The 16,666-nt window shown below is 44.1% G+C and overlaps 1 protein-coding gene and 1 long non-coding RNA gene across 2 annotated transcripts in view; one reads left to right on the top strand and one right to left on the bottom strand.

Annotated features, from left to right (window-relative positions):
* Positions 1–6,863: 6,863 nt before the first annotated feature.
* LOC126957193 (uncharacterized) lies at positions 6,864–8,397 on the bottom strand. Its single transcript, XR_007726690.1, has 2 exons — positions 7,642–8,397; positions 6,864–7,101 (listed from the first exon to the last, which is right to left on the bottom strand). It is a non-coding gene; the product is annotated as an uncharacterized LOC126957193 (long non-coding RNA).
* A 32-nt stretch (positions 8,398–8,429) lies between these two features.
* The window catches only part of OTULIN (OTU deubiquitinase with linear linkage specificity), a 42,804-nt gene continuing 34,567 nt past the window's right edge, over positions 8,430–16,666 (top strand). The window contains exon 1 of the mRNA XM_050794705.1: positions 8,430–8,742. Coding sequence (XP_050650662.1) covers positions 8,591–8,742 — 152 coding nt within the window. The 5' untranslated portion in view covers positions 8,430–8,590. The remainder of the gene's footprint in view (positions 8,743–16,666) is intronic.

The following is a 16,666-nucleotide window of genomic DNA, read 5'->3' as shown; positions in this document are numbered from 1 at the left end:
TTGCTGTGTCCTCACATAGTGAGCTCTGGTGTCTCTTCTTCTTATAAGGACGCCAGCCCCTTCATATTAGGGCCCAACCCTTTTGACCTCATTTAACCTTTATCACCTCCTTGTAGGCCCTATCTCCAAATATAGTCACACTAGGGGTTAGGATTTCAACATATGAATTTTGGGGAGACACAATTCAGTAATTCAATCCATAGCAGATACTAAGCTACCAGGAGTATGGAATTCCATCCATAGCAGATACTAGGGTACCAAGAGTATGGAATTCCATTTCAGAAGCTCTCCAGACAAATTAAGATTATCATCTGTCTGGAGGATTCTTAGAGGTGAAATTCTGTTTAGCTAGAGGCAAATGACTGATTTAATATTTTCCGGAACTCCAAGTCTGTGAATTGTAACAGCATCATTCTCTCTCCTCCTTATATACAAAACGGTTTCATTTTCATGATAACATAAATTTCATTATGACCCATACTTCTCCCAATAAAAACTCTTGGGGAAAGTTTTGGGGGTTTCCAGGTAAACTAATTTTACAGCAAGATATTTTTTTCTATTGAGCTATTTCCTCTATTTTTTCTCTATAAAGTTATTTCATTTAACTTCAGAACTACAAAAAGCACAGTAGGTTTTTTTCCCCCTCTAATTCTGTTTTTTAAAAATGGGCATTCAATTAAAACCTAGATGATGGGTTGACAGGTGCAGGAAACCACCATGACACATGTATACCTATGTAACAAACCTGCATGTTCTGCACATGTTTCCTAGAACTTAAAGGAAAAAAAAATACAAAATACCAAAATGGGCATTCAATAATCAGGAGGCATTTTGAATAAGTCTTTAAAATTAATACTTGAGTATTCCTAGGGTAGTTAATTTCTAAGTGAAACTAACAATAGTTTCTTCCAAAGCTTGGTTACAGTCCATGAACCTATAAAACTAGAATAAACTAAAAAGTACCTTTCCTGTGAGTACTTTAGAGATTGATGTACAGAATACACTTCAAATCTAATTGTTAGTGCTGTGGTACTGGGAAATTCCAGAGAGTATAAAAATATAGGGTATTTTAACCTGACTGTAAATTATGAGTTTATGGTACTGAAAAGGGGGACTATGCATCCAACTTGCGTTAAGCTCCTTAAAGAAAATTTTAAAAAATAAGAACACTGTAATGGCTTAGCATTGTTCTTTGGGAACAGTTATTACAAGTAAGGACTACAGCATTCAATGAAAAGGAATGTGGAATCTTTCACATATTAACTATTCTAGGCAAGGCCACTGAAGCAGATATATAAATTTAAGGTGATTAATTGAAAATATAAGTTACCAAGTATTTGCAAATTACAGTACCATCATATATATTTATCTGATGTTTGATTCTAAGAAGAAACTGAAAACTGATGCATTGTCTGTAAGTTATTACATAGGCTTTTACTTAAGCTTATGGGTTTTTATGTTATTTATCTTGACATAAGAATAGGCTAATTGTTGTAATTATATCACAGTTCATGGGCTTTATTCTCATGACTGCCTCTAAGAAACTCTAGTGTTTGGCCTGGCATGGTGGCTCATGCTTGTAATCCCAACACTTTGGGAGGCCGTGGCGGGCAGATCACTTGAGGTCAGGAGTTGGAGACAAGCCTGGCCAATATGGTGAAACCCTGTCTCTACTAAAAATACAAAACAAAACAAAACAAAAATTAGCCAGGCGTGGTGGTGAGTGCCTATAGTCCCAGCTACTTGGGAGGCTGAGGCAGGAGAATTGCTTGAACCCGGGAGGCAGAGGTTGCAGTGAGCTGAGATCATGCCACACCCTCCAGCCTGGGCAACAGAGAGAGACTCTGTCTCAAAAAAAATAAAATAAAATAAAACCCCTAGTTTTTTATTTATTTAATACACATATACATTCCTCTAATCATTTCATTCTGTAATAACAGTAAAAAATTAGCATATCTCAAATATGAATATATTAAAAACTCATGTTGCCTCTCTGTATTTATTATGTATACCAGAAACATACACACCATAGACGTTTTAAAAGATAAAGACAAAATGATTTAACAGTTAATTTTTAATTTTTTTTTTTTTTTTTTGAGACAGAGTGTCACTCTGTCGCCCAGGTTGGAGTACAGTGGAGCAATCTCGGCTCACTGCAACCTCCACCTCCCAGGTTTAAGAGATTCTTCTGCCTCAGCCTCTCAAGTAGCTGAGATTACAGGTGATCACCACTATGCCCAGCTAATTTTTGTATTTTCAGTAGAGACAGGGTTTCACCATGTTGCCCAGGCTGGTCTTGAACTCCTAACCTCAAGTGATCCACGGGCCTTGGCCTCCCAAAGTGCTGGGATTACAGGCATGAGCCACCACGCCTGGACAACACTGAATTTTTTAAATTAAAGGACAAAGTTAGAACAATGACTGGATATTCTTATTTTGGAAGGTCTTGGTTTAACACTTTATGATATGGTGGTTTATTTATTTATTTGGAGACAGGGTGTCACTCTGTCGCTCAGGATGGAGTACAGTGGCATGATCTCAGCTCAATGAAGCCTCCACCTCCCAGGTTCAAGTGATTCTCCTGCCTCAGTCTCCTGAGTAGCTGGGACTACAGGTGCATGCCACCACACCCAGCTAATTTTTGTAGTTTTTGGTAGAGATGGATTTTTACCATGTTGGCTAGGCTGGTCTCGCACTCCTGATCTCACGTGATCCACCCACTGAGGCCTCCCAAAGTGCTGGGATTATAAGCGTGAGCCATCGCAGCCCACCTGGGTTTTATTTTTGATTAAAAAAAGAGACCTTATTTTTTAGAACAGTTTTAGATTTACAGATAACTTGAGAAGATAGTACAGAGTTCCCATATACTCTGCATCTAACTTCCTCTATTACTAACATCTAACATCTTACATTATTATGGTATGTTACTTTTGTGGTGGTGGTGTTGTGAGACAGGGTCTCATTCCGTCACGCAGGCTGGAGTGCTGTGGCGCGATCATCACTCACTGCTGCCTCAAACTCCCAGGTTCAAGAAGTCTTCCCACTTCAGCTTCTCGAGTAGCTGGGACCCCAGGTGCACACCACCACACCTGGCTAAGTTTTGTCTGTAGAGGGAGGGTTTCACCGTGTTGCCTAGGCTGATCTTGAACTCCTGGGCTCAAGCAGTCCTCCCGCCTCAGCCACCCAAAGTGCTGGGATTACAGGCATGAACCACTCCATTTGTTACAATTAATGAATTAGTACTGATATATTAACTAAAGTCCATGGTTTATTCAGATTTCCTTGTTTAACCTAATGTCTTTTTTTTTTTTTTTTTTTTTCTGTTACAGGATCCCACCCAGGACACCAGAATTACATTTAGTTGCCATCTCTCCTCTTCGCTGTGCGTTTCTCATACATTCCTTGTTTTTGATGACCTTGACAGTTTTAAGAGTACTGGTATTTTGTAGGATGCCCCTCTAATGGAATTGTCTAATTTTTTTTTTTTCTAATTAGACTGGGGTTATGGGTTTGGGGGAGGAAAACCATAGAAGTATAATGCCATTTTTATCAGATCATATGAAGGTTACATGCCATCAACATGATTTATCACTGAGTTCAGGTCACATATTAACTTGGTGGCCTATTGTTAACTTTTCAGTTTCTACTAAGGTCCAGTAGCAAACCAAAAGTTGTTTCTTAAAAGCAGAGTAGTTACCCACAGACAATGACAGAGATTTGCTCCAGAATCCTAAGGGTTTGTACTGTGATTCACCAATGGTTGCTTGCCAAAGATTATAAACAGCACTTACTTATTTTTTGGGAGAAAGGGCCTTGCTCTGTTGACTAAGCTGGAGTGCAGTTGCATGATCATAGCTCACTGTAACTTGAATTCCTGGGCTCAAGGGATTCCTGCCTCAGCCTTGCAAGCAGTTAGGATGGACTACAGGTGTGTACTACCATACCTGGCTAATTATCTTTTTTTTTTTTTGTGTGTGTGTGTGTGTGGAGGTGGGGCTGGTCTCAAACTCCTGGGCTGAAGTGATCCTCCTGCCTTGGCCTCCTAAAGTGCTGGGATTACAGGCGTGAGCCACTATGCCTGGCCTCTCAACAGCATTTAAATCTGCCACTGACACTAAGTACCATCAGATCTGCTGGATCATATGGCCCAAATGGCAGAACTTGCCCAATAGCCTGGACCTGCTGTAGAGCCATCTCTTCTCCTACAAGGTATTGTGTATGTGTTTTGGTTTTTTTGGTTGTAAAAGGGGCCAAATGCAACAACTTATTCTTCAGCTTGCAAGTGATATCTTGACATGTCCCATACTGGTCCCCTAGAAATTTCATGAGGTGGAGGGTCCCAGATGTGTTGTGAGACTTATTTCCTGTCTTCAGACATGCAAATATTTTACCAGTATGTCTAGAGTAATTGCTACTTCCTGCTTACCATGAGTAATCAGCATAATATCATCAATGTAATGGACCAGTATGAAGTTCTTTGGAAGGGGAAGACTAAATTATGACATAGGGCTAAACGGTTGCTATATCCCTGTAGAGGGACAGGAAGTTGTATAGTGGTCTTGCCAATTGAAGGTAAATTCCTTCTGATGGTATTTTCTCATAAGTATAGACGGAAAAAGCACGTGTCTGATTAATAGCTGCATACCTAGTACTAGGAGATGTGTTGATTTGCTCAAGTAATGAAACATCTAAATGGCAGTGCAACTGGAGTCACCATGTAATTAGGTTTATAAGAATCTATTGTCATTTTTCAAGATCCATTTGTGTTTTGCATGTGCCAAATAGGTGAGGGGAAAATAAATGTAGTGGTTGTCACCACCTCTGCAACTTTCAAGTCTTTGACAGTGGCACTAATCTTTACAATCTCTCCAAGAATGTGGCATTGTTTTTAGTTTGCTATTCTCATAGATATAAGCAGTTCTAGTGGCTTCCATTTGGCCTATTACAATAGTCTTTACAGGTCAGGGAAGCAATGTGGGGATTCTTCCAGCTGCTGAGTATATCTCTTTGTGGTTTTTTTTGAGACAGAGTCTTGCCCTGTCGCCCAAGCTGGAGTGTAATGGCATGATCTTCGCTCACTGCAACCTCTGCCTCCCAAGTTTAAATGATTCTCCTGCCTCAGCCTCCCAAGTAGCTGGAATTACAGGTGCCCGCCACCACGCCCAGCTATACTGTTTTTGTATTTTTAGTAGAAACAGGGATTCACCACGTTGGCCAGGCTGGTTCTAACTACTGACCTTGTGATCTGCCCACCTCGGCCTCCCAAAGTGCTGGGAATAAAGGTGTGAGCCACCGTGCCCGGCCGAGTATATCTCTTTTAATTATGCATTCTGGAACTGGGGAAATATAAGCACAGGATGGGTCCAGGGACTCAATGGGTCTAATGAGAGATGAACCTGAGCTGAAACTCCATTGATCACTCCACCTCCCTTAGGCCTCTAGTCTGACTGGCAGGCAGAGTAAAGTTTCTGGTTTCCCCAGATTAGTATCAGATCAGAGCCACTGTGTAGTAATCCCTGACAAATCTGATTATTTCTCTTCCCGCAATGCACAATTACCCTGGTAGGTAGCTATTGGTCTCTTTGGGGGAAATAACAATATACATTTTTGGCAATGTAGCAGAGTCCTTCCTCAAGAGGATCCAGCCTCTCCTTCATTCAGAGCTCTGAGAGTGTAAACTGGCTCATCTGGGAATTGATTGAGAGGTTGTGACTCTTGTTTTGGTGATGCAAGTTAGGATGTCTGTTTCCTAGATCTAGAACTCTTGCACTTATACAGGCCAATAAGAACTTAGTAGATTGGGCCGGGCGCAGTGGCTCAAGCCTGTAATCCCAGCACTTTGGGAGGCCGAGACGGGCGGATCACGAGGTCAGGAGATCGAGACCATCCTGGCTAATATGGTGAAACCCCGTCTCTACTAAAAATACAAAAAACTAGCCGGGCGAGGTGGTGGGCGCCTGTAGTCCCAGCTACTCGGGAGGCTGAGGCAGGAGAATGGCGTAAACCCGGGAGGCGGAGCTTGCAGTGAGCTGAGATCCGGCCACTGCACTCCAGCCTGGGCGACAAAGCGAGACTCCGTCTCAAAAAAAAAAAAAAAAAAAAAAAAAAGAACTTAGTAGATTGCCTGTTTATTTTTCTAGGGACACAACGATTAAGTGGCCAACAGCACAGGTCTCTGTAAGACAGACAATATTGTTTTAGCTCTGCTGGTAATTATAGTAATCATGCCCACCTACTTTTTGACAATTAAGTGCCACCCTGGGGTGGCACTTAGGAATCCCAGTTTGATGGTAGCAGTTTCCACTGTAAGATATATGTGACTAAAGAGAAGGGCAGCCACAGATCTCTTCAAGGATGCTAGGGTTCTCCTCACAAATTTATTTCTTACAGTCATGGTAAAAGGTATGTCCTCTGGACCCTCCTGGGGTGGGTAAGCAGGTCTTAAATGATAAATCCACTCTAACATTCCAATCTCCCCAAGCCTGTGGATACCTTTCTCTACAGATAACTAGGCAGTTCTGGCACTTCAACTTCATTTAGCATAGGTCCTTCTGGGTGGATGGAGGTTAAACGATCAATGGAGTTTTCACTCAGATCCTTCTCACGGTGGGCTCAGTGGGTCCCCAAACCCATCCTGTGGTTATTTTCCTAGTTTGACATGCATAATTGGAAAAGACATACTCAGCAATTAAACACAGCATTAGGGCTTTTTCTAAGCCTCTGAGATAAAACATTGAATCCAGAATCTCTGGTGGGTCCAAATCAATAAATTTGGCCTGAAAGAATTTATAATTTTTCCACCTTGATCCCTATATGAGTTGCCTGGAGTGGTCAAGACAAAGTACCACAAACTGTGCATCTTAAAACAACAAAATTTATTCTCTTGCAGTTTTGGGGGCTAGAAGTCTGAAATCAGGTTTTCGGCAGGGCCAAGCTTCTTCGGAAGGTGCTTTGGAATAATCCTTCTTTGCCTTTTCTTAGTTTCTGCTGGCTCCTGGCATTCTGCGGCGTTTCTTGGCTTCCAGTTGCATCACTCCAACTTCTGCTTCTGTCTCCAAATGGCCTTCCTCCCTCTGTGCTCATTTATCTATCTGTTCTCTTCTAAGGGCACCAACCATTGGATTTAGGGCTCACTCTATACCAGTATGACCTTATCTTAACTACTTACATCTGCAAAGGGCCTGTATTTCCAAATAAGTTAATATTGTGAGGGTCTAGGTGGACATGAATTTTGGCAGACCCTACTCAACCCTCTACAATCCCACACCTTAATAGTCTTTGTATATTCTTTTGTATGCTCTGAATTTCTTAGCATGGGCATTTATTACTTTTTCAAGTAAAATTAAAGGAGAAAACAATACCCCCGGAGTTCTGTGGCACAAAATATAAATATTCTTTCCGTTTCAGTTTTTCCCTTGGAGGTCACTACTATTTAGTCTCCCTAAGCTGGTCTTCCAAAGTCTTGCCCTTCTCCAAACTTTTACCAAACTGAAGACAAAGTGATTGTTCAAAATGATCTCAAGATCTGTCAGTGAGGATTAAGCATAAGCCCCACAGTTAGCCTAATATGGCTTTTCATGATCTGGTCTCCAGTACCCCTCTTTTCAGTTTCATCTTTCAGTACAATCCCCTGCTCCCTACCTGTTCCGTCCTGGACTCCTCGCGGGTTTCTGAACTGCCCACGCCATTCCATTCCGCCCTGTTCCGGCACTGTACTCTGCTTCACCCATACTTCTTGCACCCACGATTGCAACTCAACCTTAGAGGCTACTCCTCTACTCCATCCCAGAGATGAAGCATTTCGCCCTTGGATGCTTGAAAACGGTTAGTATTTTCCCTTTTGTTCCTCTTAAATCAAAATGTTTACATGAAATACTATGATCCAAGAACACACACTGCTGCGCTTGCTTAACCGGTTTGAATTGAACCAGTTCGCCTTCTCCGCCCCAACTCCGGTGCGGTGACTCCCAGCCCCGGAGCAACCGGCCTGGCCCGACAGCGGAGGCCCAGGCCCGCTGGGCTCGGGCGTCTGAACCGTCCCGGCGGGCGACAGCCCGGGCAGGCCGCAGCCACGCTTCACAGCTGAGGAAAACCCGTTCCGGCGGAGGGCAACGCTCGGAAGCCAAGTGTGACACCGCAAGGCGCCAGAACGCGTCAGCACCCTTCACACCTAAGACCGGCCTTCCTCCTCCTCACCCAGGACGCTCCCCGCCGCTCGTCCGGTAGTTTCCAGCTCTCACATCCTCTGCCAGTCCCCACACACAGCTGACGAGGGAAGCAAGCCAGCGGGGCCCGGGGACAGAGCATGCGCAGCAGCCGAATCGCGCGGTTCCCCCTCCAGGCCCCTGCGGCTCAGCCCGCGCACGTGTATGCGCATGCGCCGCGTCCGCGCCTCTCCGCCTCAGGCCGCACCTCCTCGCGCAGGGTCAGAGGCCGTGAGGCGGGCCGCGCTGACGCGCGCGGAAGCACCCCGCGGACCCTCGAAAACCGCCCGCGCAGCTGAGCGGCTGCGACCACTGCCTGGCACCCCAACGGGAGGGGCTCCGGGTCGTTCGGAGCCGGCTGAACCCCTTCGGCCCCGAGCGGCCGCATGAGTCGGGGGACTATGCCTCAACCCGGAGCGTGGCCAGGCGCGAGCTGCGCCGAGACGGCGGCGCGGGAGGCTGGGGCCGCGGCGCAGGAGGGCGGGAAGGCGGCGGCCAGCGGGCAGCCGCTGCCGGAGATGCAGTGCCCGGCCGAGCAGTGAGTGCGCGGGGCGCGGGCCGTGGGCGGCGGGCTCGGTCCTCTCCGGAAGCCGGGCTGGGGTGGGGAGTCGTCAGCAGAGGGTCCCTGGGCATTCTCAATTCTGAGTGAGGCCGTTGGCGACAAGGAGGAATTGGCAGACAGTTTTGCCCAGTGTCCGAGTGCAGATTTCTTCCCCAGGGCCCCTCACAATTCTAGTCACACAGTGTCTCCCCTCCCGTCTCATTTTTGACATCTGCACATCTGAAGTTAAAGAAAGTTCCAGAAACTTGGGAAGCAAACCCGAGAAGTGGTGTGTTTTATTACTAGCTCCCGCTAGATCTTTCCTTCAGCCTGGCACAGGGAGGAAGTGAGGTCGCCCTTGCCGCAGCCGCGGGAGAACGGAGCCGCGCGACATGGTCTTGGAGGCGACGTCCCACCTGTTGGACAGACTTTGGACCGAGTCTGATCCATTCTTTTTGACCCTTTGACGGCCTGAGTAGTATCCCTTCCCGCATATCCTTTTAAAAAGGAAAGTCAGTGCTGGTTACATCAGTTCCTTACTGTATTATGAAGAAGACGATTTGGGAAGAGTTCCTGATTTCTGCAAGGGTCTGGGGGTACGCGTGGAATCAGAATAGAAACTCGAGTGAAACTTTTCTACACTTTCAAGTTCTAGGCACCTATAAATGCCGTTGGAATTTAAGAAATTATGAAACCACTCAGCCAGTTTGACAGATATTCTAATTGGCTGGAAAGTTAAATTTAAGATGTGTTGAAATGCAAAAAGCACTGCTAGAACTTTCGAAAAAAATTCCTGAAAAGGGGTCCTTTGGGGCCCTGTTAGGTAGATACTGTGTTGTAATAATGTATTTGTGTAGTACTTAGACATTCTTATTTGTCGAGAACAGCCTTGGGATGGTGTTACTCGCACTTATTGGGTTAATGGCCACGGGAAAATAAGATTGAGAGTCAGTGGTCTCAAGCTCCTGCCTCCAGAGCTAGGCAGTAAGTGAAGTAGTGAAGTTGGCTAGGACCTGGAGAGCTTGTCTCTGTTGAGAGGCAGGGTCCCCTAAGCTCAGGCCTGTAGTTGCTGCATCTTCTGTATTTAAAGAATCCAGCTATTTGGGCCTTGCATGAAATACGCTGCTTTTTAAATAGTGGCACCTATTTTTTTTTTTAAATTGAAACCACTGTACAGGCCCATGTGTGAGCTGATGTGTCCTGTGGTGGCCAGTTTGCTCTCTGGGTTAGAGTCTGTATTAGGCCATTTTTGTGTTGCTATAAGGAAGTTCCTGAGGCTGGGTAATTTATAAAAAGAAAAGAGGTTTAATTGGCTCATGGTTCTGCAGGCTTTACATGAAGCTTGGTGCCTGTATCTGTTTGGCTTCTGGTGAGGCCTCAGAGGGCTTTATTTAACTTACCTCGGAAAGCCAAGTGGGACTAGGCAATCACGTGGTGAGAGAGGGAGGAAAAGAGAGACTAGGGGTGCCACAAACTTTGAAATAATCAGATCTGGTGTGAACTTGGAGTCAGCAGTCGTCTGTCACCAAGGGCATGGCACTAAACCATTCATGAGGGATCCAAATACCTCCCACCAGTCCCCACCTCCAGTACTGGGGTTTATATTTTAACATGAAATTTGGAGGGGACAGATATCCAGACTATATCATTCCGCTCCTGGCCCCCCAGATCTCATGTCTTTCTCACATTGGTGAATATAATAATCTCTTTCCAGCCATTCCCCAAAGTCTTAACTCATTCTAGCATCAAGTCCAAAGCCCTAAGTCTCATCCATGACTCACCTCTTTCCACCTATGAGCTTGTGAAATCAGACAAGTTATTTAATTCCACAAATTCCTGGGACATGGACACAGTGCAGCCAAATTCTTTGCTAGGACGTAGCAGGGGTGATCCTTACTCCAGTTCCCAAGAACTTCTTCATTTCCATCTGAGCCTCATCAGCGTGGCCTTTACTGTCCATATTTATTTTATTGTATTTTAATATTATTATTTTTTATTGAGATGGAGTCCTGCTCTGTCACCCAGGCTGGAGTGCAGTGGCGCAGTCTTGGCTAACTGCAACCTCTGCCTCCCAGGTTCAAACGATTTTCCTGCCACAGCCTTTGGAGTAGCTGGGATTACAGGCGTCCACCACCATGCCTGGCTAATTTTTGTTTTTGATTTTAGTGGAGATGGGGTCTCACCATGTTGACCAAGCTGGTTTCAAACTCCTGACCGCAAGTGATCTGCCCGCCTCAGCCTCCCAAAGTGCTAGGATTACAGGCATGAGCCATCGCGCCCAGCCCACTGTCCATATTTCTATCAGCATATTGGTCACAACCATTTAGCCCATTTCTAAGAAGTTCCAAACTTTCCCTCGTTTTTCTGTCTTCTTCTGAGCCCTCCAGACTTTTCCAACTTCTGCCCATTACCCAGTTCCAAAGCTGCTTCCACATTTTCAGGTATCTTTATAGCAATACTCGAGCCCTCAGTACCAATTTTTTGTATTAGACTGCTTTCGCATTGCCATAAAGAAATACCCGAGGCTGGGTAATTTGTAAAGAAAAGAGATTTAATTGGCTCATGGTTCTGCAGGCTGTACAGAAAGCTTAGTGCCTGTATCTACTTGGCTTCTCGTGAGGCCTCAGGGAGCTGTTACTCATGGCAGAAAGCCAAGCGGGACTAGGTGATCACATGGTGAGAGAGAGTGAGGTGGGGGTGAGGTGCCGCAGACTTTTTAGCAACCAGATCTTGCATGAACTCAGTAAGAACACACTCATCACCAAGGGCATGGTGCTAAGCCATTCATGAGGGATCTACCCCCATGATCCAATCACCTCCCACAAGGCTCATCTCGAACCCTGGGGATTACATTTTAGCATGAGATTGGAGGGGAGAAATATCTAAATCATATCAGAGACTTAACCTCAGACTCTGCAGAGGGTTAAATAGGGGGTCTCTTGCCCCTAACCCCTGCTCCACGGGCCCATGCTGGTTCCTAATTGCAGCTTTGCCTGCCTTCTACCCTGGTGGTGAGAACCATGCGCTTAATTTAATGCGCTGTCTCACGTGCTGCACCTCAGCCCCAGCGGTGTCGTGCTTCCTGAGCAATGCAGAAACTTTGAAGCCAGACCATGTTCTCAAAAGTATACATAGTTATTTGGCAAGTTTTCTGGTGGATGTGATTCTCAGTCAGAACACCTATGAAAATAGACAATGGTAGGAAGAAGTGCGCTTTCTTGAAAAGTTTTTGTGGCACAGGTGCCTCTTCTGTCTGCTGCTAGTATAACTATATAGACTTAGAGCTGAAAGGAATGTAAAAAAAAGCTAGGCTAGGTTTGTCATTTTACACATTCACAGATTTTTTAAGTGTAGCTTGACTGGAGAGACCCTGATGCATCCATGGGAACCTCCCCCTACCTCTTCTGGGCTTCCTCAGCAAAACCAGGCAGAGAAACATGATTTATAGTGACAGCCAACTTCACCTTTTTTTTTTCCCTTGGTTTGCTTCCCATGTTTGCTTCCCAGTAGATGTTCTGGTTTGTGTGTGTGGGTTTTTTTTTTTTTTTTTTTTTTTTTTTAGCAGCTTAATTTTGTTTTCTCTTTATTTTTGTTGTGTTTGATTATCTCATTCTCTTTCACATCTCAAGATGGGGCAGAACAAGAGAGGTGAGTTTAAGATGTCACCTTTTAAACATCATGTCTCAAGTTTTGGACTTTCTAGCCTTTTTCCATCTTTCTGACTCGGCAGTATCTGAGTAGTGGACTGTTTCTCTATGGTATTTTCTCATGGGCTAGAGAAACTGTGCCATGGGTGTCATATAAACAAAGTTTGCAATATAAGGTATTCATGTCAATTCCTGCATGATGATATATATAGCTTAATAGTTGAGTATCAATTTAAATAGTGTAATGTCCATTTTTAGTCTACGTTTTTTGTCATTGGAACCAAGGCCTTTCTTTCCACCCAGATAGTTGGGTTTGCTATGAGGAGGAATCATTTAAAATGTTTACACTTAGAAGTATGAACACTGTAAGACTGTAGAAGTTTTGAGATATCCTACAGAGTCATTTGTAATACATTCAGTGGATAGTAATTACAAGTACAGAGCATAGCCCAGCTTCTGCAGCTGAATTAGACATTCGGGATATGTCTCTGAAGGCTGTGGTGATGGGTAGAGAAAGAGATGGCTTATTTCCTAGGCAGCACAGTAGATTACTCTGATTCCTTTCCACTAAGCTCATCACATTTCACAAGTGAGAGAAGGAGAAAAGAAACATATAAACCACATGGATAAGCTGCTTTATTTTCTTGTTTGTTGAGACAGGATCTCTCTCTGTTGCCCATTCTAGAGTGCAGTGACAGCCATGGCTCACTGTAGCCTCAACCTTCCAGGCTCAAGCGATCCTCCCACCTCAGCCTCCTAAGTAGCTGGGGCAACAGGTGCACGCCATCATACCCAGCTAATTTTTTTTTTTACTTTTTGTAGAGACAGAGTCTCACTATGTTGCCCAGGCTGGTCTCTAACTCTTGGGCTCAAGCAATCCTCTTGCCACAACTTCCTGAAATCCTGGGATTACAGGCGTGAGCCACAGTGCCCAGTGATGAGCTACTTTGTATACATCTCATTGCAGGTTTTCTTTCCCTCCCTCCCTTCCCTCCTTTTTTCCATCCACCCATCAGCCCATTTAAGAGCTGAGGTTGGCTCACATCTCCTAGACAAGCCCTAAGGATGGCTTGAAACATAACTTAGGGTCACATTTGAAGAAATCTTTTGTCAGACCAGATTACTTGGCCTTCTTCAAGCTCTCTCTGCTGCTCTCCTATGCTCTATCCCCTGCTCACTCCACCCCCAACATCTGACTCCTGCTGTATCTGGTCCTGGGACATGGTTGGTGACTAGGCCAGAAATGCTTAGGGAATTGAGAAGAGACTACTCCTTGGCCCTTCTCTGCCTGTCTGAGGGTGAGACAGGGTTTGAATCTGTGGAGGCATTCTGTCGGTGAACCCCTCTGAAATTGAAAGCAATTTTATGTATGTTTCTGGGCTTAGGTTCTGATGAAATCTGAATTCTCAAAGGGGCTGTGAACAAAAAAAGTGGTACACGGTTGTTCTTGTGGATGTATTTTCTGCCCCACCCCACCCCCAGATGCTGCTACAGTTTGGAGTAGGGATGAAGTCCACTTTCTCCCAACCTGATGAAGAGCCTGCTTTGGGGTCTAGAACTAGGATGTCTCTAAGAATCAAACGTTATTGAGAGTGTATGCATTGACCCCAGATACCTCTGTAAGTCACATGGAGTAGCATGAGCCAGTCGTGGAAAGTCCACTTGCAGAAGAGGGGTGGAATTTTGGCCGGGGTGCCGGTACTTTCCTGTAGTTGATGTGTTGTTCACCCATGTCTGAACCACAAAGTGGTGGAGAACGGCTGGGTTGGTGGTCTTTGCTTTTCCTGTGCCTGTGTGGGAAGGTGTGTTAGTGTCATATTGGTTGACACTGTCTCACCAACATTGCCTTAGTGTTGCCATTAGTCTCATAGGACAGGCTGAGTTAAGTATGAACTGCAGGGTTCAAGTCCAGAGAGTTGAATTAAAAAAGGCCATACTTAGTTCTTTTAGAAAACTAAGGGGAACAATTTTTAAAAGTTTCATAATGGTGAGTGATTAAAATATTCTGTCTTGTTAGCTTTGCATATGCATTAGAATTGATTTTTTTCCTATTACGTATTTACTTGAATCAAAAGTTGAAAAATTGGCTTCACAGAAATGCCTTCTGCTTCACTAAGCTCTGCTTTTAACTCACGGCTTTTACTCTTGGGAATAGTATAATTTTGTGTCTGTATAGTGAGCATGTTTAAAGTAAGTTTTCAAAAATTGGTTGGTATGCAGGTCTTTTTGAACAGAGCAAGTGGTACCAGTTGTAATTTAGTATGTAATGTTATATAGCTTACTCAGTTGGATGTGTTGTCTTAATATCAAAAATAAAATATTTTATCTCTAGGTTAAGAGAAAATAGGTAAATAGGCTGGGTGTGGTGGCTCACGCCTGTAATCCCAGCACTTTGGGAGGCCGAGGCAGGCGGATCACCTGAGGTCAGGAGTTCGAGACCAGCCTGACCAATGTGGTGAAACCCCATCTCTACTAAAAATACAAAAATTAGCTGGCTGTGGTGGCACATGCCTATAATCCCAGTTACTCAGGAGGCTGAGGCAGGAGAATCGCTTGAACCCAGGAGGCGGAGGTTGCAGTGAGCCGAGACTGCACCATTGCACTCCAGCCTATCCAATAAGAGCGAAACTCCGTCTCAAAAAACGAAAATAGGTAAATATTGTTTAATAGGAACTTGAAAATATACACTTTAAAATAATGCCATGGTGCAAAACTAAGAATTTTCTAACTAGGAATTGTTAGCATTTGGTTTTAAAATTTAGGGTGAGCATGGTGGCTCACACCTGTCATCCCAGCTATTTGGGAGATCAAGGTGGAAGGATCTCTTGAGCCCAGGACTTTGAGACCATCCTGGACAACATAGTGAGACCCTGACTGTATAAAAAATTTTAAAAATTAGCCAGATGCGCTGGTGCATGCCTGTGGTCTCAGCTACTTGAGCCTGAGGTGGGAGGACTGCTTGAGTCCAGGAGGTTGAGGCTGCAGGGAGCTGTGGTTGCACGGCTGTAGTCTAGTCTGGGCAACAGAATGAGACCCTGTCTCAAAAAACATATATATATATAAATTTTTTAAATCGGCTTAATTATTATTATTATTATTATTTTTTTTTGAGACAGAGTCTCGCTCTGTCGCCCAGGCTGGAGTGCAGTGGCCAGATCTCAGCTCACTGCAAGCTCCGCCTCCCGGGTTCACGCCATTCTCCTGCCTCAGCCTCCCGAGTAGCTGGGACTACAGGCGCCCGCCACCTCGCCCGGCTAGTTTTATGTATTTTTTTAGTAGAGACGGGGTTTCACCGTGTTAGCCAGGATGGTCTCGATCTCCTGACCTTGTGATCCACCCGTCTCGGCCTCCCAAAGTGCTGGGATTACAGGCTTGAGCCACCGCGCCCGGCCTCGGCTTAATTATTTTTAAGTTGTACGTATTTATGGGACATTTAGTGATGTTTTGATACACATAACTATAGTGATCAGGGTAATTAGCGTGTCCATCATCTCAAACATGTATCATTTCTTTGTCTTAGGAACACTTAATATCCTTCTCCTAGCTGTTTGAATCTATGTAATAGATTATTAACTGTAGTTATCCTACAATGGTATAGAACACTAGAACTTACTCCTTCTATCCAGCTGTAATTTTATCCTTTGTTTGTATCCTTTAACAAATTTTAACTGTGGAATTGAGGGTGACTATCAGAAAATCAAGTCATTTAGACTTTGGCTTAACTTTCCTTTATCACAAAACTGTTTTCTGTGGTGATCACCTGAGTCTCTGAGCTTCAGTGGTTTCTTTTGTGTCAGAGTGGGTACCTCCCCACTGCCACACCAACTTGACACACAAAAGGTTGCCAAATCCCTTTTCCTCTCATTGTTTTATTATCTTCCCATCCCATAACAAAAACTTAAACTTAACCTCTACTTGTTTCAGATTCCCGGCCTTTAATATAATTTCATTTTGTCATTGTTTTCAGCTTTATTATTTTAATACATAAAAAATTAAAGCAAAAGTTTATTGAGTGAAGTATTTTTAAAATAAAATTATAATTTTTTGCTCTGTTTCTTCCTCTCTTTCTGTTTGCTTATCTTTATATTAGACGGGTAACTATTTCATTCTGCCTGTGAAATGTCCTCCTTCCTGAATATATTGATTGAGCTTCATTGCTCAAACTTAAAATTTATTCTTCGGGATTATTTTTTAAAATTTAATTAATTAACTAATTAATTAATTTTTTTTAGTGACAGGATCTCACTCTGTTGCCTGGGCTGGAGTGCAATGGT

Source organism: Macaca thibetana, chromosome 6 (genome assembly GCF_024542745.1).
Source record: "Macaca thibetana thibetana isolate TM-01 chromosome 6, ASM2454274v1, whole genome shotgun sequence".
NCBI classification, from domain to species: domain Eukaryota; kingdom Metazoa; phylum Chordata; class Mammalia; order Primates; family Cercopithecidae; genus Macaca; species Macaca thibetana.
The sequence above is the reverse complement of the archived record's forward strand: the minus strand, read 5'-3'. Positions and strand labels throughout refer to the sequence as shown.